The sequence below is a fragment of the Heteronotia binoei genome, chromosome 4 (genome assembly GCF_032191835.1).
Source record: "Heteronotia binoei isolate CCM8104 ecotype False Entrance Well chromosome 4, APGP_CSIRO_Hbin_v1, whole genome shotgun sequence".
Classification (NCBI taxonomy): Eukaryota; Metazoa; Chordata; class Lepidosauria; order Squamata; family Gekkonidae; genus Heteronotia; species Heteronotia binoei.
Window position 1 is genome coordinate 8,867,485 of NC_083226.1, and position 26,907 is coordinate 8,894,391.

Genomic DNA, 26,907 nt, shown 5'->3' on the forward strand with positions numbered 1-26,907 from the left:
AACCTGGAGTTACTGGGAGGAATGGCAGGATTGGGGGAAAAAAATACTAAATATACAACAGCAGTAAAACAGAATTCATTCTTTAGCATGGAGTGACCGTATGATCTCTCTGTTTTGCGTCCCCAGACAGACAACAGTGGTTGTGCCTTGGTTACTATCAACGCAACTGACCTTAATCTGACCCAAAGAGGCTATGCTGAGTATGTTGAACTTTTTGCAGAACTGGAGGAGGAAGGAACAGGTAGGAAGGAAAGTGAAATCAACCAGGGGTGGGAGTGGAATGTGAGAGTACACAGCTGTGTGGAGGCGTCAGGCACCAAATGGTAAAGCATCAGAGAAGTCCATTTTGGCCTGGGACTTTTGCATGTTAGTGTGTATTTGAGAATCTCCCCCGCCCCCCCCCCCCCCCATGATTGGCTTTCTCTTCTCCCAACATCGAATGTTTTTAAACCAAAGACTGTTGAGGGTCACTCACTTCTTATGCTTTGGGAATATTCCTCCTGAGCTCCTAAACCAGGAGGGGTCATCTTGAGCCTCACATATCGTGGAATACAGCTGATGCTGCTGATGCACAGAACTTGCTGTGCCCAGCTGTGTCCTCTCGATGCCAAAGCAAAGCCCCAAGTTCGGGTCTGCAGAAGACACATTTTCATCTTGGAGCACCAAGGGTTGGCTGCCCGTCTCTGGGGAACAAATGAGGGATCACTTCATAGCGTTCAGTGCAAATGTAAGCTGCGCAGACGTTGTCTGAGGAGAGTCAACTGCCTCTCTCTCTCTCATGACAAGAGGCTCCCTTGAAAGCTTTTGAAACCACGTCCCCTTTGCAGTGGAAAATACCAACCGGTCACAGGTTGACTTACGGTGACCCTGCAGGTGTTCATTGCCTGCCTCTCTGTAATGACTCTGGTGGTGGTTTGCCATCCAGGGCTTAAGTTGATTTGCTTCTGAGAGCTGGGGTGTGGTCACATGAGAGACTTGGCCCAACCTAGTCACATCTCCTCTCCAGATTTAATGTGCATGATCATACACGCACATCTGCCCCCCGAATCCCGCCCATCCTTAGTCATAGGTTGGGCTGGGACTGGCTCAAATAGCTACCAGGAAGTAAATCTCTAAAACACAGGCAGGGCATGCTTCCCAGCTGCATGCGCCGGAACAGTCTGAATGCTCCTCTTGCGCGTGTGTGGCCTGTGCCTCTCCCAGCAGCATGGTGGGGGCTGTGCGGTTGCCAGGGCATGCATCAAAGAGAGCCAGCTTTTTCAAAGCCGGGATATTCCTGTGCCAAATTCCCAGTGTGATCAGGCTATCTTAGGCCATCGGGGTCAGGGTTGCCGTTAATTCTGCAAAATTACTGCCGCTACTATTCCTGATCTGCTTTCCCTTCTGTTGGGCCTCAATTAGAATTCCGTAGATTCTCCAACTCTAAATCTGTGGCAGTCTTGACCGGCTGAAGACCTTTCTCAGGTCCTTGAAGCAGAGATGGCCTTCTGCTGATGTATTTGTTTGGACCTTTCTGCTTCTGTGCTCAGCGAGGATGTCCTCTCTCATTGCAGGATCAACCAACTCAGAAAAAGTTAACATGAGGATCATCACCAAAGCAATAAGATTGGTTTTCCAGAAGCTCAACGAATTCTATAAGCGTGGATTTCCATATACTGGAAGGGTCAGGTCTAGCTATTCAGCTACTCAATTCCTTCCTTAATCAACTCTCCAATCTGACATCTCTATTCTTGGAACCTTTCTTGGCATGCAGAGAGAGTCCCAAAATTTGAGAGGGAAATTTCCCCCCTGAAAGGCTTACAGGTCCACTTTGAACATAAGAACATAAGAGAAGCCATGTTGGATCAGGCCAATGGCCCATCCAGTCCAACACTCTGTCACATAAGAACATAAGAGAAGCCATGTTGGATCAGGCCAATGGCCCATCCAGTCCAACGCTCTGTGTCACATAATAACATAAGAGAAGCCATGTTGGATCATGCCAATGGCCCATCCAGTCCAACACTCTGTGTCACATAAGAACATAAGAGAAGCCATGTTGGATCAGGCCAATGGCCCATCCAGTCCAACGCTCTGTGTCACATAAGAACATAAGAGAAGCCATGTTGGATCAGGCCAATGGCCCATCCAGTCCAACACTCTGTCTCACACAGTGGCAAAAAAATTTATACATACACACACACTGTGGCTAATAGCCACTGATGGACCTCTGCTCCATATTTTTAATAAGAACATAAGAATATAGATATAGTCAAGATTTAACTGTGCAAAGCTATGTGTTTTAAGAGCATTGGGTTGTTTATTTTAATACCTCATAGTATTATAGCAATCATAGAATCATAGAGTTGGAAGGGATGCCCAGGGTCATCTAGTCCAACCCCCTGCACAATGCAGGAAGTTCACAAATACTTCCCCCTAAGTTTACAGGATTCTCACTGCTGTCAGATGATCATCTAGCCTCTGTTTTAAAACCTCCAAGGAAGGAGAGCCCACCACCTCCTGAGGAACCCTATTTCACCGAAACACTCTAACGGACAGGAAATTCTTCTGGAAACTTTGCTGATCTAACTTCAACCCATTGGTTCTGGTCCTACATTCTGGGGCCACAGAAAACAATTCCGCACCATCTATGACAACCCTTCAAGTACTTGAAGATGGTGATCATGCTGCCCTCTCAGCTGCCCCCTCTCCTGGCTAAACATACCCAGCTCCTTCAACCTTTCTTCATAGGACTTAATTTCCAGACCCCTCACTATCTTCGTCACCCTCCTCTGGGCCCATTCCAGCTTCTCTATATCTTCCTTAAAATGTGGTGTTCAAAACTGAACACTGAACTCCAGGTGAGGTTTTACCAGAGCAGAGCAAAGCACTATCATCACGTCATGTGATCTGGACACTGTACTGCTGTCAATACAGCCCAAAAACGCATTTGCCTTTTTAACTACTGCGTCACGCTGTTGACTCATGTTCAGCGTACGGTCCCCTAAGACTCCTAGATCCTTTTTGCCAAGACAAGTCTGTAACTATGCATGGGATTTTCCCTACCTAAGTGCAGAACGTTACATTTGTCCCTGTTAAAATTCATTTTATTGGTTTCAGTCCCGTTTTCCAACCTGTCAAGATCATCCTGTATCCTGTCACTGTCTTCTATTATATTTGCAACCCCTTCCAATTTAGTATCATCTGGAAATTTAATAAGCATTCCCTCTATTCCTTCATCAGTGTTCTCTACAATAATAGTAATAATAATAATAATAATAATAATAATAATAATAATAATACTTTTTATTTGTATCCCGCCCTCCCCGCCAAGGCAGGCTCAGGGCGGCTCACAACATATAAATGTAAATACAATAAAACCATACATAGTGATTACAATTATAATTATAAAATCATCATTAAATCAATTTACAGGTTGTATTAAAATTAACATTGTGGTGCTATAACTTGGTCTTTAGTAAAATTCAGTGGCTAAAAAAAACCCCATGTCCAGCGGCACTTTCTAGGCTTGGTATTAGGTGAAGGCTATTTTGTACCTTAGGGACCCTCGTTGTACTTTACTGTAGTTACTCAAATCCCTGAGCTGGTCAGAGATATTAGGTTCTCATCAGGGTTATTATGACGTATTTTTGTAGAAAAAGCCCCAGCAGGGACACATTTACATATTAGGGTGCACCCCCTGACATCACCACTGTTTTGCACAGGGCTTTTTTGTGGGGAAAGCCCCGCAGGAACTCATTTGCATATTAGGCCACACCTCCCGACATCACCGTTGTTTCCCGCAAGACTTCTTTGTGGGAATAGCCCAGCAGGGATTTATTTGCATATTAGGCCACACCTCCTGACATCACCATTGTTTTACACGGGTTTTTTTTAAGATAAAGCCCAGCAGGAACTCATTTGAATATTAAGCCGCACCCTGACACCAAGCCAGCCAGAACTGCATTCCTGTGCGTTCCTGCTAAAAAAAAAAGCCTTGGTTCTCATGAAGAAGATAGAAGAAGAAGATATTGGATTTATATCCCGCCCTCCACTCCAAAGAGTCTCAGAGTGGCTCACAATCTCCTTTACCTTCCTCCCCCACAACTAACAACCTGTGAGGTGGGTGGGGCTGAGAGGGCTCTCACAGCAGCTGCCCTTTCAAGGACAGAGTCTCAGAGTGGCTCACAATCGCCTTTCCCTTCCTCCCCCACAACAGGCACCCTATGAGGTGGGTGGGGCTGGAGAGGGCTCTCACAGCAGCTGCCCTTTCAAGGACAACCTCTGCCAGAGCTCTGGCTGACCCAAGGCCATGCCAGCAGGTGCAAGTGGAGGAGTGGGGAATCAAACCCGGTTCTCCCAGATAAGAGTCCGCACACTTAACCACTACACCAAACTGGCTCTCTGAAGCATGGTCGCATCATGCAGTCCCAAGATGTGAGATGACTCAGGTTTACTTAGTGGGTTTTTTAAAAAAAGATTGTTCTGTGCAACTTAAAACACCTTGGGGCGGTATTTTATTTGCTTCAGTAACGCACAATTTCTTTTACTGAATCAGAATTGATTAAATCTGAATCCCCTCTATATGTCATTAGAAAAATAACTCTTGTTTTATTCTTGCAGATAAAATGCACCCTAGGTAATATTCCTGCCCAGAACCATACCATCTATATTGCTGTTGATGTCAACGATGTGGAAACACACTTTCCGTACGTGACAGATGAGAACGGGGAAGTTCAATTCTCCTTCGACACGACAAACTGGAACGATTCACTGGTTGGTCTCCGGGTGAGTCGAGGTGGAAACGCCGGAGAAAAGGGATGTAAAGCAGGATCTGGCCACGGTGAACCGTGCTCAGATCACATTCCAGTTAGCTCATTGTAAAGGCACCATGAGGAGGTTATCTGCAGTTTGCGAGGTGGGTGTCTTCAAGATGCTGGTGTCCTAGAAGGGATTAATTTGCCAACTGTGGGTGGTGTTAGACTGTTAACAATCTTGTTAAGAGTTTGGAAGATCCTTAATCTATCAGCAAAGTAAACGTGACTGCTCTGATCCATTCTTCTGACCCCTTGACGCTGGATTACAGCAACACACTCTGTGTGGGTCTGCACTTCAACTTCTCAGCAGGTTCTTGCCTTGAAAGCCCTTCCCAGCTTGCAGCGTACGTTTCTGAAGGGCTGCCCTTCTCTGTGATTGCCCTCTGCTTTGCCTGTTATCTTTGCAACATTCTCCACACACACACACACACACACACACACACACACACACACAGGTGTAGTTTCAGTTTTGTGTCTGTAAAGTAGTGGGTTCAGATTCTAGTGTGATTTCAGCATAGCTCTTTTATTAGCAAAAACCCAACTGAAAACACATGCCGCAAGCTGCAACTATATGCACATAACCCCCCACTAAAACACCCCCCCCCCAAGAATACAACTAACCAATAGGAACATCAGAGATTGTGCAAACCTCATTTGCTGATTGCCGGTTCCCTGATTGACTGGCTCTGAAAGAGCCTTTCAGACAAAGGGTCTTTGCTTGAAGCTCCTGATACACAACAGTATCTTCCTATGTCATGCCCCACTTCCTCCCAGGAGGTTCTCCCGCTGGAGGCCATTGCCCCATGCCACCCTGTGGGGAGGGGTCAGAGGTCTCCGAATGGACAGGGAGCCAGGTTGACTTCAGCCAAAGCTCCAACTGCTTGCTGGTGCTCAAGCATGAGCTTGAAGCTGGAAATATGGCTCAGAAATGAACTTCCCCAGTTGCTCTAAGCCGTGCCATTTGCCCCGTGAATAATAATAACAATAATAACTTTTTATTTGTATCCCGCCCTCCCCGCAAGCAGGCTCAAGGCGGCTCACAACACATGAATACAGTATACAATAAAACCATGTGCAGTCAATTATAAATTCATATACAATTCAATATAAAATCATCCTTAAAAACATTAAAATTACATTAGAGTTAAGATTATGGTGCTATAATTAAGATCTTTCATAAATTCCAGTGATTAGAACATAAAACATAGGACGTCTCCAACAGGACTTTCTGGCTCGGTTTATGTGAAGGCTGTTTTAAAGAGGTGGGTCTTACAGGCCCTGCGGAATTGATCTAAGCATCGCAGGGCCCGTACCTCCTCCGGGAGTTGGTTCCACAGTAGGGGGGCCACTACAGAGAAGGCCCGATCCCGGGTGGACTTCAATCTGGCCTCCTTTGGCCCAGGGATATTCAGCTGGTTCTTACCAGCTGACCTCAGCGCTCTCTGGGGTTCATGCGGGGAGAGACGGTCCCTCAAGTAGGCAGGTCCTCGGCCATATAGGGCTTTAAAGGTAATAACCAGCACCTTGTAACGAACTCGGTGTGCCACTGGCAGCCAGTGCAGTCCGCGCAGCCCCGGCTGTATGTGCTCCCATCTTGGCAGCCCCAGCAACAGCCTAGCCGCTGCGTTCTGCACCAGCTGCAGCCGTCGAGTTCGGCACAGGGGCAGCCCCATGTAGAGGGCGTTACAGTAGTCCAATCTCGAGGTGACCGTAGCATGGATCACCGTTGCTAGGTCCTGGCACCCAAGGAAGGGGGCCAGCTGCTTTGCCCGTCGAAGATGAAAAAACGCGGACTTGGCAGTGGCTGCTATCTGTGCCTCCATTGATAATGAAGGCTCCAGAAGAACCCCCAAGCTCCTGACTCTCTGGGCCGCTTTCAGCGGTACACCATCAAAAGCCGGAAGGGGGATTTCCCCCCCTAGGGCACCACGGCCCAAGCAAAGGACCTCTGTCTTCGTTGGATTCAACTTCAACCCACTCAGCCTGAGCCAACCTGCCACGGCCTGCAGTGCTAAGTCCAGGTTCTCTGGGACGCAGCCAGGCCGGCCGTCCATTAGCAGATAGAGCTGGGTGTCATCTGCATATTGGTGACACCCGAGCCCAAACCTCCAGGCTATCTGGGCAAGGGGGCGCATGTAGATGTTAAATAACATCGGGGAGAGAACTGCGCCCTGTGGCACCCCACACACTAGTGGGTGCCTCTGGGACAGCTCTCCCCCTATTGCCACCCTTTGTCCCCGCCCATCAAGGAAGGAGGAAAGCCACTGTAAGGCCGACCCCCTAATCCCTGTGTCGGCGAGCCAGCAGGCCAGTAGCTGATGGTCGACCGTGTCGAACGCGGCCGACAGATCTAACAACATCAGCACCGCCACGCTACCTCGATCCAGATGCCGCTGGAGGTCATCCACCAAGGCGACCAGCACTGTCTCCGTCCCATGGCCTGGACGAAAGCCGGACTGGTGGGAGTCTAAGGCGGAAGTGTCATCCAGAAATCTCTGTAACTGTGCTGCCACTGCCCTCTCGATAACTTTACCTAAAAATGGTAAATTCGAGACCGGTCGGTAATTCGCCAATTCGGCCGGGTCTGCTGTACTTTTTTTCAAGAGAGGGCGGACCATGGCCTCTTTCAAAGATGTTGGAAATTGCCCTTCCAGGAGGGATCTATTTATGATATCCCGTATAGGATATCTTAGCTCCCTCTGGCAGGATTTAATCAGCCAGGAGGGGCATGGGTCAAGGTCACAAGTTGTAGGGTGCACAGTAGAGAGAATTCCGTCGACTTCCCCTAGGCTAAGTGCGTCGAAGTGATCCAAGCTAAAATCAGAAGAAAGGCACGGAGCCTCGGGTTCCAATACTGTATGCAACGTGGCGGGAAAGTCTTGGCGGAGCAACGAGATTTTGTCTGCAAAGAATTTCGCAAAAGCCTCACAGCCTATTTCCAGTTCTCTTACATTTGGTCTGCCCTGAGGCAGAGTAGTCAGATTCTCAATTATTTTAAATAATTGTGCCGGGCGCGAATTTGCAGACGCAATCCTGGCCGCAAAGTATTCCTTCTTTGCGGCCTTGACTGCCATCTCATAAGACTTCATAAACGTTCTATAGGATGTTCTCGTTGCTTCGTCACGAGTATGCCGCCACCGCCTCTCTAGTCGTCTGAGTCCCTGTTTCAGCTGCCGTAGCTCCAAGGTGTACCATGGAGCCAGCCTGTTACGGGGGCGCAGAGGACGCCGGGGAGCGATCTCGTTGATGGCCCTGGATAGCCTGTCATGCCAGGTCTCTACCAGGTCATCAAGGGAATCATTGGAGGGCCAGGGATCCCGCAGAGCCATCTGGAACCGTTCCGGGTCCATCAGGCTCCGCGGGCGAGCCAAAATAGGCTCGCCGCCCATACAGGGTTGGGGTGGTGCACCCGCACGAGCCTTGAGGGCTAGGTGATCCGACCATGGCACCGCTTCTACAGTGATATCGTCCACCAAAATCCCGGATGCAAAGATCAAGTCCAACATGTGTCCGGCCTGATGTGTGGGGGTGGTGACAAATTGGGAGAGTCCCAGTGTCGCCATGGAAGACACTAGGTCCATCGCCCAATTGGAGGCCGCGTCGTCCGCATGGACGTTGAAGTCACCCAAGACTATAAGCCTTGGGAACTCCAACGCCCAGCCCGCCACGGCCTCCATTAGGGATGGTAAGGCGCTGGCCGGTGCGTTAGGCGGACGGTACACCAGCCAGACCACCAACCCCTCCCCCACTTCCCACACCAAACCGGCACATTCTAAGCCATCGATCGTTGGGGCCGGGAGAGCCCTAAAGGAGTAATCCTCCCGTATGAGTAGCGCCACCCCTCCCCCCCGCCCATTTGTCCGTGATTGGTGAAAGATCGAGTAACCCGGGGGTGTCATCTGGGAGAGAGCCACTGTCTCCCCATCTTGCAACCAGGTCTCGGTCACGCAAGCCAGGTCCATGTCCTGCTTAAGCAGGAATTCCCTAAGGATTGAGGTCTTATTGTTTATGGACCTGGCATTACATAACACCAATGACGGAGACGGGCTCCTCTTGGCCCCCCTACCTGCCACTGTCGGGATGGGACGCAGGCTGGAAGGGGGCCGAGCACTGTTTTGTCTCCGCCTCCTTCCCTTATCATATCGTCTGCTCCCACCGTCGTACCTTCCCCTCCCCATGAGCACTGGGATCCCCAGGCCAGACATCCCCCTCTGTGGTCGGTATGTCCTCCACTAATACCAGGTTGTCGTTACTTCTCTCTTCGTTTGTTTGTTCTAATCTTAACTTCCCTCCCCCTTCTCTTACTTTTATTCCTAAAATTGCTGGTTCACTATTAATAGTCTCAATTAATTAGTCAAATCCTTAATCCTAACCTACTCCAATTGCCTAGCTAACTGTAAGAAATTTCGATAGCACATTAACAAATAACCCCAATTTTACCCCTCAAAATTAATCTGCTAATAAATATATAAATAATCCTTAGTGCTAAACAATTTATAAACACTTATTAATTAATTAAGTAATTCAATCTTTCTAGTTACCAGCACGGTGAAGAATGGGAGTTTAGCTGCCAATTAAGTGAACGTCTTTGGATACAGTTCTTAAAGCGCTAGTGCTTGTCAGTAGTTTAAGTCTGTGGTCAGAGTTTCTGTTGATGTTCTCTATTGTGTCCTCTATTGATGTTCTCTATTGTGTGAAGTATGTGTCCTCTCAGAAGCCTTGTCCCACTGGTGACCACTGCTCTGTCTGTCTGCTGTGCAGGGCAAATATTTCGTTATGAACAAAAGTGTCAGTGACCCTGAGGAACCGTTGGATGCTTTTATCTGGCTGAAGCCCTTCTACTCGGAGAGTAACAGCTTCCTCGAGATCCAGCAGGTAGCGGAAGAGTTGCCCTGTGGAAAGGAGCAGGAAGTACTGGTGGACTATATAATCGATCGGAAAGAACTGGGCCCTGAGGCTGACCATGTGGATTTCTATTACTTGGTGAGCATCTAATGATTTGTGGAAAGTGTGTGTGTATGTGGGTGCATGAGAATGAAGGGCACATACCCAGGCATGTGGCTTAGAGAAGCCAGTCTCCAGGTGGTACCTGGGGATCCCCAGAATTACAGGTCATCTCCAGACTATTAAGATCTCTTCACCTGAGGAACATGGCAGTTTTGGAGGGGGAGCTCTATGCCACTGCACTCCACTGAGGTCTCTGTCCCCCCCAGGCTCCATCCCCAAATCTCCAGGAATTTCCCAATCTGGTGTGATGATTTGCCAAGTGACACTCAAATAGACTTCCACTATGAAGCCTGCGGCATGGGAGTAAGCCGTGTAGGCAGCTGCCTAGGGCATCACCTGGCTCACGGGGAGCCGCTAGGCGCCCCCTCCCCACACGCTGCCTGGTGCCTTGCTACTCCTTCTGCCTGCCTGAGATCCAGGAGGACGAAAGAAGCGGTGCAGCTTCACTCTGAGGCTGCCTCCCCTGTGAGGAAAGGCAGCCTCAGAGCGAGGTAGAGGGGCTGCTCTGCCTCTTTTTTTCTCCCACCTGAAAACCTGGGCAGATGAAAGAAGCAGCATGACCTCTCTTCGAAGCTGTGTCCCCTGCTTGGAAAGGCAGCCTCGGAGCGAGGCAGAGGCACTGTGCTGCCTCCACACCATTTAAATACCCCAGCCTATCAGCTGATTGGTGTGGGGGGGTCTTTAAATGGGAGGGGGGAGGCAGATCAGCTGTTTCTGCCACTTCTCTGCCTAGTAGGGAGGCGGCAGAAGCAGCCCCACCTCCCCCTTTTAAAGACCCCCATGGGGGGGCAGGGATGGGGGGCACAAATGGGGCAGCAAAAACCCCAGCGTCGTCCCTGCACACTGTGTTAGAATTCCAAAGGTATCCACAGGCTCCAAAAGGACCCCTGGATTACAGAAAGATTACCAAAGGAAACCGGAAAGAAATCAATATTGTGTTGCCCCGGAGGTGGCAGCAGTGGGGAGATGGCAGAGGCAGCCCCACCTCCCCCCATTTAAAGACACCCCCCGCCCAGTGCCGTCCCTGATGAAGCCATAGGCAAAGCTTTGCTGATATGTTACAAATGCATACCTTTCCCTTATGGGAGCACTGCCAGAACTGAAAGCAAAATCGCAGACAGCGTTAAGTAAGTTCGGAAAAAACGTGGGCTCCCCATCCCAAAATGCCTAAGACACCATACTCTAAGAAGCTGTTCAAAGGGAACACGGCCTTATCTCGTGAGAAGTGAAGGTTATACGCAGCCCTGTCTCCAGGTGGAAACGGGGAGAATTCATGCGTTCCCAGGCTCACTCATTCCCAGCTCATCTTCACTGAGGGAGACAAGAGAAAGCTTTTACATAGCATCTCAAGAGCATTACAGTTACCAAGCTGGGCAATTTCATAATGCATTGCTTAGCAAAACAATGCCAGTTACATATACAGCATGGAAAAAGCATAGCATAGATCCTGACACCTGGACATGGTAACCCTCTTTGCTGCCAGTGGCCGGGGTGGGGGTGGGACTGGCAGCCCTAATGTGGCTGCTGAGAGCTTCCTTCTGCCCACCCCCTGCAACTCCCAGGCCCAACACAAAGATCAGGCGAGCCTTGCTCACCCCGAGGACAACGCCATGCTGGCCATGGCTATCGCAGGAGTTGTCCTTGAAAGGGCAGCTGCTGTGAGAGCCCTCTCAGCCCCACCCACATCACAGGGTGTCTGTTGTGGGAGAGGAAGGGAAAGGAGATTGTAGGCTGCTCTGAGCCTCTGTCCTTGAAAGGGCAGCTGCTGTGAGAGCCCTCTCAGCCCCACCCACCTCACAGGGTGTCTGTTGTGGGGGAAGAAGGGAAAGGAGATTGTGAGCCGTTCTGAGACTCTGTCCTTGAAGGGGCAGCTGCTGTGAGAGCCCTCTCAGCCCCAACCACCTCACAGGGTGTCTGTTGTGGGGGAGGAAGGGAAAGGAGATTGTAGGCCGCTCTGAGACTCTGTCCTTGAAAGGGCAGCTGCTGTGAGAGCCCTCTCAGCCCCACCCACCTCAGAGGGTGTCTGTTGTGGGGGAGGAAGGGAAAGGAGATTGTGAGCCGCTCTGAGACTCTGTCCTTGGAAGGGCAGCTGCTGTGAGAGCCCCCTCCAGCCCCACCCACCTCACAGGGTGTCTGTTGTGGGGGAGGAAGGGAAAGGAGATTGTAGGCTGCTCTGAGCCTCTGTCCTTGAAAGGGCAGCTGCTGTGAGAGCCCTCTCAGCCCCACCCACCTCACAGGGTGTCTGTTGTGGGGGAGGAAGGGAAAGGAGATTGTAGGCCATTCTGAGACTCTGTCCTTGAAAGGGCAGCTGCTGTGAGAGCCTTCTCAGCCCCACCCACGTCACAGGGTGTCTGTTGTGGGGAAGGAAGGGAAAGGAGATTGTAGGCCGCTCTGAGACTCTGTCCTTGAAAGGGCAGCTGCTGTGAGAGCTCTGTCAGCCCCACCCACCTCAGAGGGTGCCTGTTGTGGGGGAGGAAGGGAAAGGAGATTGTAGGCCACTCTGAGACTCTGTCCTTGAAAGGGCAGCTGCTGTGAGAGCCCTTTCCAGCCCCACCCACCTCACAGGGTGTCTGTTGTGGGGGAAGAAGGGAAAGGAGATTGTGAGCCGCTCAGAGACTCTTCGGAGTGGAGGGCGGGATATAAATCCAATATCATCTTCTTATCTTCTTCTTCTCTTAAAATCATTGCAAATTTCGGGGCATCTCGAGATGTTCCTTCCCAACTCAGCCGTTGGCCTCCTATAGCGAAGTCCACAATGGCTGTCTCCCTCTTTCACACTTTTCTCTTCCCTTTCTCCCCCTGTTTTCTGAAGCGGGCTTTGTGTGTCGGGGGGGCACTTCCAGTTGATCCAACCAAATCTATCCTCTTCCCACAGGTTGTGTCCAAAGGAAAGATAATTTTGAGTGGGCAGAAACCGGTGCCAGTGGGCCACGATGAGAGTAAGTAGCAGTGCTGGAGTCGAAATCTTGGGGACCCCCTCGCAAATCATCTCCCCACTGCTTGCCGCCACTGCAGCCTGCAGACATCTTCTCCAAAGCCCCTTTGACAAAGCTATGGGGGAAAGGCAGAGAGAGGCAAACTTGGCGACTATGCCAGCAGCCATCGCACCAGGCAAGTCAGGCATAGAGCTGCTCAGTGCTGGCTACGTGTGGGAGCTAGGGTTGCCAAGTCCAATTCAAGAAATATCGGGGGACTTCGGGGGTGGAGCCAGGAGACTTTGGGGGTGGAGCCAGGAGACGTTAGGGGTGGAGCCAAGATCAAGGCTGTGACAAGCATCATGGAACTCCAAAGGGAGTTCTCGCCGTCACATTGAAAGGGACGGCACACCTTTTCAATGCCTTCCTTCCATAGGAAATAATGAAGGATAGGGGCACCTTCTTTTGGGGCTCATAGAATTGGACTCCCTGGTCCAATCTTTTTGAAACTTGGGAGGGTATTTTGGGGAGAGGCACTAGATGCTGTACTACCCCAAAAAACAGCCCCCTCAGAGCCCCTGATACCCGCAGATCAATCCTCCATGATTTTCTATGGGAATAAATCTCTATAGAGAATCATGAGTTCCCAGCAGACATTTCCCTCCCCTCCAACCTCTTTCTAACTATCCTAAAGCGGGGGGAGGGCCTCCATACCGGGGGATCCCCTGCCCCCACCTGGGGATTGGCAACCAAGCAGGAGGAAAACTGGGGGCGGGGAGCCAGCCTGGGGCTCCTAAGGATGTGGGGCCCATAGGCCAGTGCCTTCTTGGCCTAATTGTTAATCCGGCCCTGGTAAGTAGGCGCATCAGGTTTTCTCAATAGGGGAACACTGCAAATGTTTATATGTTTGTTTAAAATGGCCGCTCAGGACCCAAGGGAGGGCTTGAGAAGCCCCCGACCAGACCAAGGTAGTCATGCTGGATTGTCCTTCCCCCCCACCCATGATGAGATCCTCAGCTGCCTGGTAGCCTAACTCCTGTCATCAAGCTTACGTTAACTCTGTCATCAAGCTTACGTTAACTCTGCCCACAATGTATAGCCTTGCTGGCCAAGATCTGCTGTCCTTCAGAGAGGAGGCAGGTGGTGAACAGAGAGAGGGCCTTTTCTCAGCGATGGCACCTTGCCCTCGGAATGGCCTCCCTCTTGAGCCTCACCTGACTGTCCGTCAGACGCCAGGTGAAAATTTTACCCAGGTTTTTAAATGGAGGCTCTCCATGAACATATGAAGCTGCCTTCTACTGAATCAGACCTTTGGTCCATCGAAGTCAGTCTTGTCTTCTCAGACTGGCAGTGGCTCTCCAGGGTCTCAAGCGGAGGTTTTTCACACCTATTTGCCTGGACCCTTTTTTGGAGATGCTGGGGATTGAACCTGGGACCTTCTGCTTCCCAAGCAGATGCTCTGCCACTGAGCCACCGTCCCTCCCCTGCTCTCCAGTGTCTCAAGCGGAGGTTTTTCACACCTATTTGCCTGGACCCTTTTTTGGAGATGCCAGGGATTGAACCTGGGACCTTCTGCTTCCCAAGCAGATGCTCTGCCACTGAGCCACCGTCCCTCCCCTGCTCTCCAGTGTCTCAAACGGAGGTTTTTCACACCTATTTGCCTGGACCCTTTTTTGGAGATGCCAGGGATTGAACCAGGGACCTTCTGCTTCCCAAGCAGATGCTCTGCCACTGAGCCACCGTCCCTCCCCAGTCTTTTAAAGCTGTCTTTGGGATATGCTTCAAGCCCAACCACATCTTATGATCGATCACAGCCCCTTGCTGGTGGAACCAGCTGCCGGAAGAGGTGAGGGCCCTGCGGAACCCTGGGCAATTCCGCAGGGCCTGTAAGACAGTCCTCTTCCGGTTGGCATAGAACTGACCGGCATCTGAATACTTCTAAGGAAGACTATGGGATAGCACGTCGATGAATTGTTGTTTAATATTTTTATTTTTATTGTGTAAATTATTAATGTATTTTAATTCTTAATTTTATTGTTAGAATTTTTGTGTTGTGAGCCGCCCTGAGCCCGCTTCAGTGGGGTAGGGCGGGATATAAATCGAATGAAATAAAAAAGAAAAGAAAAGAAAAAAGTACCGGCCTGAGCGCCCATGGCACCCTGGGCAGATTGCCACCTGCCACACCCCTTCACAGCACCCCACCCGTGCCTCCCCCTCGTGGCACCACGCCTCCCCCCTCCCCACCACGCCTGCTCCTCCTCCCTCCCTTCCCCACCCCAGGTGTAGTTCAAAGTCTGGAAGGGGGGTGGAGCTGCACTCCTGGGCGATCTAAAGGCCCCCCCCAGTCAATCAGCTGATTGGCGGATAAAACAGTGCGGCACTCACCATCTTTGAGCGCTGCAGAAGGCTGAAAGAACTGCGTCCTGAAAGGGCACTGCTGCTGCTCCCCTCCTGTTGGTCTGGAGCAGCAGGACAAAGTTGGAGTCCTTGAAGGGGCACCTTTAAGACCAACAAAGTTTTATTCTGGGTATGCCCTTTCATGTGCCCAACTTACGCCCAGAACAAATATTTGTTAGTCTTAAAGGTGCCATTGGACTCAAACTTTGTTCTAGTTGGCCACTGCATGTGATGGGTTACTAGACTAGAAGGACCACGGTTCTGGTCCAGTGAGGCTCTTCTGATGTTCTTATGTGTCCCACAAATATCACGTTCTAAACCACTTGGTTATCATTAGCCCAGGATTTGCCTGTCAATTTTTTATTTCTTCCCAGTCAAGACAATGGAGACCCCTAGAATCCTCAAAGTTCTCTATTTTGTTGCCATCATCCAGCAGTTCTGGGCTCCCTGGAGGACACATCGACACTAGATTCATTGTAATCTGGTTTCCACCCTGGCCATGGTCAGGATAGAGGGTGTTGCAAGGGAAGGACGTGTGCACTAGATGGCCCCTGGTTTGTGGGGTTCCTCAAGGGGCACTCATAAGAACATAAGAGAAGCCATGTTGGATCAGGCCAATGGCCCATCCAGTCCAACACTCTGTGTCACATAAGAACATAAGAGAAGCCCTGTTGGATCAGGCCAGTGGCCCATCCAGTCCAACACTCTGTGTCACATAAGAACATAAGAGAAGCCCTGTTGGATCAGGCCAGTGGCCCATCCAGTCCAACACTCTGTGTCACATAAGAACATAAGAGAAGCCCTGTTGGATCAGGCCAGTGGCCCATCCAGTCCAACACTCTGTGTCACATAAGAACATAAGAGAAGCCCTGTTGGATCAGGCCAGTGGCCCATCCAGTCCAACACTCTGTGTCACATAAGAACATAAGAGAAGCCCTGTTGGATCAGGCCAGTGGCCCATCCAGTCCAACACTCTGTGTCACATAAGAACATAAGAGAAGCCCTGTTGGATCAGGCCAGTGGCCCATCCAGTCCAACACTCTGAGTCACATAAGAACATAAGAGAAGCCCTGTTGGATCAGGCCAATGGCCCATCCAGTCCAACACTCTGTGTCACATAAGAACATAAGAGAAGTCATGTTGGATCAGGACAATGGCCCATCCAGTCCAACACTCTGTGTCACATAAGAACATAAGAGAAGCCATGTTGGATCAGGCCAATGGCCTATCCAGTCCAGCACTCTGTGTCACATAAGAACATAAGAGAAGCCATGTTGGCTCAGGCCTGTGGCCCATCCAGTCCAACACTCTGTGTCACATAAGAACATAAGAGAAGCCCTGTTGGATCAGGCCAGTGGCCCATCTAGTCCAACACTCTGAGTCACATAAGAACATAAGAGAAGCCATGTTGGATCAGGCCAACGGCCCATCCAGTCCAACTGTGGCAGTGAATTCCACATGTTAATCACCCTTTGGGTGAAGAAGGAATTCCTTTTATCTGTTTTAACCTGACTGCTGAGCAATTTCATTGAATGCCCACGAGTTCTTGTATTGTGAGAAAGGGAGAAAAGGACTTCTTTCTCTACTTTCTCCATCCCATGCATAATCTTGTAAACCTCTATCATGTCACCCCGCTGTCGACGCTTCTCCAAGCTAAAGAGCCCCAAGCCTTTTAACCTTTCTTCATAGGGAAAGTGTTCCAACCCTTGAATCATTCTAGTTGCCCTTTTCTGGACTTTTCCCTCTCCCTGATATCGTTTAACATCTATATGCATCCCCTTGCCCAGGCTTGGGTATCATCAGTATGCAGACGATACCCAGCTATCTTTGCTGTTAGGTGACTGGTTGTCCCCTGTCCAGCAATCTCTGGCTGAGGGATTGGAGGCCGTGGTGGGCTGGCTAAGAAAGAGCAGATTGAAGCTGAACCAGTCAAAGATGGAGGTTCTGTGGCTAGGAGGAGCAGAGCTAGAGCATAGATCGCCAACTCTTGATTGGGCACCGCTAACACCAGCACCATCTGCCAGGATGTTGGATACCTCCCTCTCAATGGAGGTCCTGGCCACACACCCTGCCAAGTTGGTGTTTTTTCATCTTTACCAAGCTTGACAATTGGCTCCCCTACCATCTCGCTCTGATCTGGCCACAATAATCCATGTGAAGGTCACCTCCAGACTAGACCACTGTAACTCCTTCTACGCTGGCCTACGGCTCCAGCAGGTCCAGAATGCAGCAGCATGAGCCCTGACAAGAATACCATGGACAGCACATATTCAATCTGTGCTGCACCAGCTACACTGGCTTCTGGTTGAGTACCAAGCCAGATTCAAGTTTTGGTTATGACTTTCAAGGTCCAGGACCAACATATCTGTGGAACTGCCTGCTCCACTACATCCCTGGAAGGGCATTATGTTCCCAGTGTTCCCTCTAAGCTGTGGAGTCTTGTGAGCAAAAATTCTACTTTGTGAGCTACTGGCATTCAAGTTGTGAGCTGCTGACGTTAAAGTTGTGAGCTACTGCAGAAATTAGTTTGTTCTAGGGCCTAAAAAAATGGTCAGCGAGCTCACACTAACTCAGCTTCGTGGGAACGCTGGTAATAACTTGTTGGTGATCCCCGGCCCTAAAGGAGTCCAGCTGTCCTCAACAAGGGACAGGGCTTTTTTGGTCTCAGCCCTGACCTGGTGGAACTCTCTGCCAGATGACACCAGGCCCTACAGGGCCTGTAAGGCAGAGGTGTTCTGCCAGGTTTTTGAGTAAGGACAGCAAAGGTTGCTGAGCTGGCACCTGATTGCCTCGCCCCTCTGAGCTCCCCCCACCCCACTCCGTACAATGTCTGGCAGTCTGGAACGGAAGGAAATTAATAGGGTGCAATTGGGGATTTGTAAGATGTTTTTCGTTTGCGCTGTTTATTGGCTTTGAATTTAAGTATCCCTACACTGCTGATGTACATGGCCCAGAAAGCAGCCCTAGCCAGGATGAGGTGATTAATTAAGACATAACAACAACAACAATTCTGATTCTCTGTTTCCATTCTGCCCCCCTCCCTTCTCTGACCCCAGCCCTGAAGGGCACCTTTTCCCTCTCTCTGCCTGTGAGCATAGATCTGGCACCCACTGCCAGGCTTCTGCTGTATGCCGTGTTCGCTGATGGCGAGGTGGCAGCTGACATGGACGTCTTCACCATCGAGAAGTGTTTCCGCCATCAGGTGGGTGCCTGCCTCTGCCTGGGCTGCTGGCTAGCTGAACTCTGGCTGGAGGCAGGCAGCTGCTCAGGGTGTCTCTCTTCCTCTCCAGTTACCTCCTGTAGAACATCCCAGGTTCTAAAAACTATTTAGCTTATGCGCTATCTAGACTCCCTCACCATAACAGTCAGAGGGAGGAAGTGATCGGCTCCATCATCCCGCCAAGCCAGTTGGGGGGGGCAGTAACCACCTGCTCTAAAGCAGAGCGCGAAAAACTGGAGGACGTTGGATACCTCCCTCTCAATGGTCCAGGCCACACACACTTGTAGGCAAACTTAAAACGGTTGGGTTACAGATAACTTCAAAAGAATAACATAAAGATGTAAATTAAGTTGCGGGTTCAATGGCTACTCACTAGTATCTCTTTTATGGCTAAGGAATGTCAGCTAATAAAAACATCTCCCTTTCTCACACATCCTCTGATAAGACCTGGCTGTGTGAATCTGGGGGAGAGGCATTCTACACCGTTAATTGAAGGTTACTCTAAACATCCTGGGTCCAAATGGATTTATTATGCATCCATTGGAAAGGGAGGGGGGGGGAGAAGAAAGGAGAAAAGACAAAAATGATGCTCTGCTTTATCTCTGGCCTGTTTACTAAGCACATATAGAAACAGCATTTAGAAATAGCATGCTTGACAAGGTCAAACTGTGGTTGCTTTAAAAAACAAACCAACCTCACAAGGCCTGAAGCAGAGATGACAGCGGCCTGAAAGGAATGACTCTAAAACTGTGACCCTACACAGAGTGATACTTTTCTAAGTCCATGGATTTAGTGGAATCCAAGGAAGTTAATGGCTTTAGAAGAACGTAAGGCTGTCATTGATCCATAGGGTCACCTTAAGTCAAAAGCAACTTGATGCCACTTAACACACCCACAGAACTCCCTTCATGTAGGACTTCCCTGGGCCTATTCCGAGGGACAAGATGGCCTCCCTCCCGTACATCCTTGTTGTTCTCAATTGCCTGGTGACTGCCCATTGCCTTGGCACAGGCACTCCATTGCATTTCTCCTTCTGGCTGTTTCTGGAGGTTATCAGATGAGGCAGGTTATTCTGGAGGTTATCAGATGAGGCAGTGGCTGTGCAGGGGGTGAAGCCCCACAGTACAGCTGTCCTTCAAGGAGGACCCCGGGATGCAGATGCCACGACCGCCTGGGCTTTCAGTGCAAACAGAATGAGGGAATCCTGTCACTGACAGGCTGGAATGGCTATACCCTCCAGCCTCTGGTGTTGCCTGTTCAATACTCACTGCCAGTGAAGGTTTGGCCTCTGAAAATGCTGCTCTTCGCCATATCTTGGTCCCTAGGTGAAGCTGGGCTTCTCTGCAGAAGAAGACACTCCAGGTTCAGAGATCAAGCTGCAAGTGGAAGGTGCCCCTCGAGCCCTCTGCTCTCTCCGCGCCGTGGACAAGAGCATCACCCTGAAGGGAGACGGATTTTTGACACAAGAAGAAGTGAGGAATCCCACCCTTCCCATCTCTGTGCCTCCCCTGTTCTTCCCCTGCATTGTCTTGACCCAGAGGAAAACCAGTTTGTGAAGGGGAGGAGTGTGCGTGGGAGGGTGAGCTCCTCTGCGGTTGGGAAGGGGGGGGGGTACTGAAATTAATGTAAAGAATCATAAAATCATAGAGTTGGAAGGGACCTCCAGGGTCATGTAGGAACTTCACAAATGCCTCCCCCCACACCCAGTGACCTCCCGCTCCATGTTCAGAAGATGGCAACCCCCCCCCCCCCTCAAAAGCCTCCAGGTTCTCCCTGGTCAAACTCGCCCAGAGAAAATTGCTTCCTGACACCAAAGTGGCAATCAGCATTTCCCTGGATGCATAAGAAGGGGGCACAAGAACTAAGCACTGATGTGACCCTTCCTGCCCTCCTTCTCATGATCTGCCTAAGTTCACCGAATCAGCATTGGTGCCAGATGGCCATCTAGCCTCTTCTTAAAAGCCTCCAAAGAAGGAGGTTCCTGAGGAAGCCTGTTCCACTGAGGAACTGCTCTGTCAGGAAGTTCTTCTTAATGTTTAGTTGGAAACTCTTTTGAGTTTCCATTGGTTCTGGTCCTACCTTCTGGGGCCACAGAAAACAATTCCACCCCATCCTCTATAGGACAGCCCTTCAAGTACTTGGAGATGGCGATCCTATCACCTCTCATCCACCTCATCTCCAGGCTAAACATCCCCAGCTCCTTCAACCTTTCCTCATAGGACTTGGTCTCCAGACCCCTCACCATCTTTGTCGTCCTCCTCTGGATCCGTTCCAGCTTGTCTGTATCCTTCTTAAAATGTGGTGCCCAAAACTGAACACAATATTCCAGGTGAGGTCTTACCAGAGCAGAGTAAAATGATACCATCACGTCACATGATCTGGACACTATACTTCTGTTGATACAGCCCAAAATTGCATTTGCTTTTTTTAGCCCCCACATCACACTGTTGACTCATGTTCAATTTATGGTCCACTAAGACTCCCAGGTCCTTTTTGTACAAGTCAAGTCTATCCCATCCTGTAACTACGCATGGGATTTTTCCTACCTTAATGCAGAACTTTTCAGTTATCCCTGTTAAGATTCATTTTATTGGTTTCAGCCAAGTTTCCCAGCCTGTCAAGATCATCCTGTAAACTGTTTCTGTCTTCTGTTGTATTTGCAACCCCTCCCAATTTAGCACCATCTGCAAATTTAATACGCATTCCCTCTATTCCTTCATCAATGTTCTCTACAAAGAGCAAACAGTTCTTTTTCACATTGGCCTTTTTAGCTACCTTTATCACACCGCTGACTCATGTTCAATGCATGGTCCGCTAAGATCCCTGCATCCTTTTTGCACATGCAACTACCAAGGCAAATCTCCCCCATCCTATAATTGCGAATTTGATTTTTCCTACCTAAATGCAGAACCTTACACATCTTCATTAAAATTCATTGTTTTGAGTTCAGTTTTCCAGCCTGTCAGGATAATCCTGTATCCTGACTCTGACTTCTACTATATATGCTACCCCTCACAGGGTGCGGTCACACTTACCATTAAATCCATCTTTAACACGTCTCTATTATAATCCATTGCACAAATTCCCCGATCAGACAGCAGTCGTGTTCCCATGCTTTCCTGTGTTGATCCCATCGCTGGTCGATCAGAGCACTCTACCGGACTTCTTTTCAAGAGACGGCGATCAGCATTAGCGCAGGCGCAGTGATGCCTGCTATCGCTGTTTGGTTTCGTTAAGAGGAGGTAGACTCAGCATTTCTGCGCATGCGCGTTCGTTAAGAGGAAGTATCACTTACAAGTGTGCTACTCTGTTTGCACTACCTTTTTGGAATGAGATGCTTCGCATGCTGAAAAAAGTGCAGGATTTCTAAGCAGCTCGCATCCATAGTTAATGTAGTTAACATTTATTTTCGAAATTGAGTTTTATTTCCATAAATAAGAAGAAGAAGAAGAAGAAGAAGAAGATATTGGATTTATATCCCGCCCTCCACTCCAAAGAGTCTCAGAGCGGCTCACAATCTCCTTTCCCTTCCTCCCCCACAACAGACACCCTGTGAGGTGGGTGGGGCTGAGAGGGCTCTCACAGCAGCTGCCCTTTCAAGGACAACCTCTGCCAGAGCTATGGCTGACCCAAGGCCATGCCAGCAGGTGCAAGTAGAGGAGTGGGGAATCAAACCCGGTTCTCCCAGATAAGAGTCTGCACACTTAACCACTACACCAAACTGGCTCTCGCTGTGTAAAAAAGTTCATAGTTCATAAGCTATTTATCGAGCCAACTCTTGTTCGCTCATTCAATTGCGCAATGATATCCCTTGTGGCGGGAAGCGCTGGTGCGCTTCCGATGAGTCGCCACCGATGGCGCGTTCAAACGCAGAAAATCCACTCAGGAAACATTGTAAGTGTTCTGCTCCGGATTTAAAGCAGTATCAAAGTAATCCGCAATCAAGACGCATCAGCACAGGACTTCCACGAGCTAACCACCATTGGCAGATGCTGACGTATGGACAACCACTGAAAATCCGACATGCTTCCGGACTCCACTCATGCCGGTAACGGGATATAATGAACGTCTGACCGCACCCCCAATTTAGTATCATCTGCTCTTTCTTACACATCCAGGGAAATGCTGTTCATCACTTTAGGGTCACTCAGCAATTTTTTCCAGGCCAGTTTGGCCAGGTGGCTGCCTGAAGGGTCTGGTTTTGGGGTTTTTTTTGCCATCTTCTGGGCAAAGAGTGGATGTCACTCAGGGTGTGTGTTGGGGAGGTATTTGTGAAGTTCTTGCATTGTGCAGGGGGTTGGACTAGATGACCCTGGAGTGCCTTTCTAATTCTAAAACCGTTTTCGCACACAGCTCACCTCGCAGTCACAATCCTGTTCCCTCCGCAGCGTCTGGTCAGATTTCCCACCATCTGCCCCAAAGTTACAGGAAGTGCCGCAGCTTTTGCGTAGCAAACATAAACTGCTAAAACCCAGTTTACGTTTGCTACACAAAAGCCGCGGCACTTCCTGTAACTCCGGCGCCGATGGTGGGAAATCTGACAGACGCTGCGGAGGGAACAGGATTGTGACTGCGAGGTGAGCTGTGTGCGAAAACGGTTTAAGATTCTGTGATCTTCACCGCTGTCCTCTGGACACATTCCGGCTTGTCTATATTCTTCTTAAAATGACAGGTACAAATTCAGAGACCCTATTACAAGCGTTGTTGTGACACTATGAACTTTTTTGCACAGCGTAAGTATTCTGGTATGGCAGCTGGCCAGTTACTGCCCAGTAATGGGCTTCTTCTGTCATTTCAGACAGACACATTTAACTGACTGATACCAAAATACTTCTGCCTTTTCCAACAGTTCTGGTAGCGCAGTATGCCTGAGACATCATTATTGAAGACTGCTTCCATATAGAATCATAGAATAATAGACCTCAGTTAGTTTTCAATGCCTCCTATTGGAACTGAATTGCTACATTACCTGCTGGAATGGCCTTGGGTCAGTCATAGATCTGGCAGAGGTTGTCCTTGAAAGGGCAGCTGCTGTGAGAGCCCTCTCCAGCCCCACCCACCTCACAGAGTGTCTTTTGTGGATGTGGGGGGGGGAAGGTAAAGGAGATGGTAGGCCGCTCTGAGACTCTGTCCTTGAAAGGGCAGCTGCTGTGAGAGCCCTCTCAGCCCCACCCACCTCACAGGGTGACTGTTGTGGGGGAGGAAGGTAAAGGAGATTGTGAGCCACTCTGAAACTCTGTCCTTGAAGCAGCAGCTGCTGTGAGAGCCCTCTCCAGCCCCACCTACCTCACAGGGTGCCTGTTGTGGGGGAGGAAGGGAAAGAAGATTGTGAGCCGCTCTGAGACTCTGTCCTTGAAAGGGCAGCTGCTGTGAGAGCCCTCTCCAGCCCCACCCACATCACAGGGTGTCTGTTGTGGGGGAGGAAGGGAAAGGAGATTGTAGGCCGCTCTGAGACTCTGTCCTTGAAAGGGCAGCTGCTGTGAGAGCCCTCTCCAGCCCCACCCACCTCACAGGGTGTCTGTTGTGGGGGAGGAAGGGAAAGGAGATTGTGAGCCGCTCTGAGACTCTTCGGAGTGGAGGGCGGGATATAAATCTAATATCTTCTTCTTCTACAGCAGGCTGTGAGAAATGCCCGGTAGCATTTCTGGGAGCACTGGCAGTTTTCATGCCCTTTTTTGCCGAATGACATGTGGTCCCTCCTTTTTGGGGAGGGGGGAAATGGCTATTTAAGAGCGCTACGATGCTACGACACTGAAACAAGCCAGTGCAACAGTACCACAATTGGGATGCACGGAGCGCATTGTGATAAAGCATCATATTGCTCTTAAGCTTTTTGCTTTTGAAAAAAAGGCGAGCTAGTGTGCCACCTGGTGAAAAGGGGTGGAAAAGGGAAAGTGGTGCTGTATGACATGGCACAGCACTTGAGTGACAGATTCCTGCTGGAAGGGAAAGCACTGTTTGAAACTCCCATCCTTGTATTGGACGACACAATAATGATTCCCTTCCAGTTTAGAACGGTAAGTATGAAAAGCTTCACAATCACTATAACGACATTTCCCACAAAAATTGAAAAAGTCTCCATTACAGTTGCCAGGTCTCCCCTGTCATATATGGACATCTGAAGCTGCCTTATACTGAATCAGATCCTCGGTCCATCATAGTCAGTATTGTCTTCTCAGACTGGCAGCGGCTCTCCAGGGTCTCAAGCTGAGGTTTTTTTTGTTTTGTTTTTAAACTTTAAACATTTTATTAAGGCATAAAAGTAGCTTACAATCCATAGCGCAAGAAGTTTATCGTCAAGATTAACAGAAAAAACATCGTAAGCTTAATAGACAGAATACAGAGCAAAAATAACCTTTAAAAACAAAATACAAACTGAAGGTAATAGTAATTATAATTATAATAACACAGTATTTGAAAATAAAATAAGATCAGGGAAAGGAAAAAGGAAGATATAATACACTTTAAATAACTTGAAATTAACTTGTTAAGAGAATTTTATAGCAAAAGGAAATCTTTATACATTTTATTTTTAGAATAAGAGTTAGCATAAAATGGATCGGTGTCAAGCTTTTCTAGAATGGGAAGCCAAGTTGCCAGATATTTAGCGTAGGCTTGGTATGGGTCTTTGTGGTCTATGGCTGCCTGAATTTTATCCATTACAATGTGTTCCCAGACTTTAAGTAGCCAGTTGTCAAGTGTCAAATTCAATGAGTTTTTCCAGGACTGCGCAATCGTGGTTTTAGCAGCTGTCAGGAGTTTAACTATCAAGGATTTTTTAGAAGATGAAAGACGAGTATCGGACCAATGATTTTTCACACCTATTTGCCTGGACCCTTTTTAGTTGGAGATGCCGGGGATTGAACCTGGGACCTTCTGCTTCCCAAGCAGATGCTCTGCCACTGAGCCACCATCCCTCCCCTGCGCTCCAGGGTCTCAAGCGGAGGTTTTTCATGCCTATTTGCCTGGACCTTTTTTAGTTGGAGATGCTGGGGATTGAACCTGGGACCTTCTGCTTCCCAAGCAGATGCTCTGCCACTGAGCCACCGTCCCTCCCCTGCTCTCCAGGGTCTCAAGCGGAGGTTTTTCATGCCTATTTGCCTGGACCTTTTTTAGTTGGAGATGCCGGGGATTGAACCTGGGACCTTCTGCTTCCCAAGCAGATGCTCTGTCACTGAGCCACCGTCCCTCCCCTACAGGAGCCTGTCTACTGATGGGGGACGGGGAGGCAGGGACTGAGGCCAGATCCAGGTTGGGAATGTCGTGGAGATTTGGGGATGGAGCCTGGGGGTGGGGGCAGGGACCTCAGTAGGGTACAATGACAAAGGCAGCTATTCTTTCCAGGGGAGTTGTGATTCTGGGTCACCACCGGATTTGACCCTGAGGCTGGCATCCCTAGACCCTGTGGCCCAGGGGAGGGGGCGGGGAAGCTGCTGCCAGGGACTGGGGCAAGGAAACTGTGGGGAGACTTGCCAAGTGGAACCCTCTTGCTGTCCCCCTTGTTTCAGCATCTGAACCAGCAACGGGGAACAACCCAAGCTCATCCCTGTGGGAATGAGGGCTGCCGTTGAAGGTTTAGAAGCTATACAAAAGGCGGCAGGCCTTACTTTTATGAAGCGGCTAAAAGGGTTGGTTCTGAATTGAGAATAGCCTCGTTTGGGGTGCTGCTCAACGCCCTGTTAGACTTGCCAGCTGGCCTGGAGAAAAACAATCCCGTCCCTTGGGAAGAGGCCTTATGGAATGTTGTTGGTGTCTACGCCATGAAAAGATTCCACCGCCTCTTTCTATGCATTAGGACCGTTGGCAACCTTAACTCTGCTTGGCTACATGTTCTCTGCATTCAAGAGTGACAGTTCTGCACCCAAGAACGACCAGATTCTGCAATTTGTATACCTTCTACAAATGTGTATAATTTCCCCTAATTTTGAGGTGTACAGGAGAGGGAGGGAGAGAGGAGAGGGAGATCAATTTCTCACTAGGCTTGTTCCAGACTCGGAGCTCTCCCCACCCCACCCCCCCGCGCTTCTGTCCAATTTCGCACACGCTGTGGGGTTACAACTCTCCCTGCCCTGCGGCAGCTTGTGCGAAATCAGACAGAAGCATGGGAGGGCGGGAGGGGGGGAAGGGCTCCGAGACTGGAACGAGCCTAGTGAGAAATCGGCCAGAATGATTGACTACCGTGTGCTGCTCCCACATCGACTCAGAAGCATGGGTTTTTTTTGACCCCTCTCTGCCTTCTGAGTGTCAAGCATGATATTTCTGGGTATGGAATCAATGTATGTGATTGAATCCATTTCCTCTCTGCCTCTAATTCTTCTTTCTCATAGTTGCATTTCAAAGCTTCCTTCCCCCCACCCCCCGCCCTCACCGCTAGAGAAAAGATTCAGAATATGCAAGTAACCTTGTATCTGTAAGTGAGGCGCCTCTCCCCATCCATACATCTTATCAGAAAGACAGGAATGTCTGGAAACCGGGAGAAGTTGTAGTAACATAATGGTTAGTTGATAGTATCCTTTGAACCTTCCCTGGAATTTACATCTGTATGTTATGCTTTTGAAGCTATCTCTTAAAG

At 49.5% G+C, this 26,907-nt stretch overlaps 1 protein-coding gene across 1 annotated transcript in view; it reads left to right on the forward strand.

The window, feature by feature from the left end:
- LOC132570269 (alpha-2-macroglobulin-like protein 1) overlaps positions 1 to 26,907 on the forward strand; it is a 104,448-nt gene that overhangs the window by 29,289 nt on the left and 48,252 nt on the right. Inside the window, exons 9-15 of the mRNA XM_060236755.1 lie at positions 127 to 241; positions 1,554 to 1,663; positions 4,603 to 4,767; positions 9,558 to 9,779; positions 12,679 to 12,742; positions 18,172 to 18,317; positions 19,661 to 19,807. Of these exons, the coding sequence (XP_060092738.1) occupies positions 127 to 241; positions 1,554 to 1,663; positions 4,603 to 4,767; positions 9,558 to 9,779; positions 12,679 to 12,742; positions 18,172 to 18,317; positions 19,661 to 19,807 (969 nt within the window). The remainder of the gene's footprint in view (positions 1 to 126; positions 242 to 1,553; positions 1,664 to 4,602; positions 4,768 to 9,557; positions 9,780 to 12,678; positions 12,743 to 18,171; positions 18,318 to 19,660; positions 19,808 to 26,907) is intronic.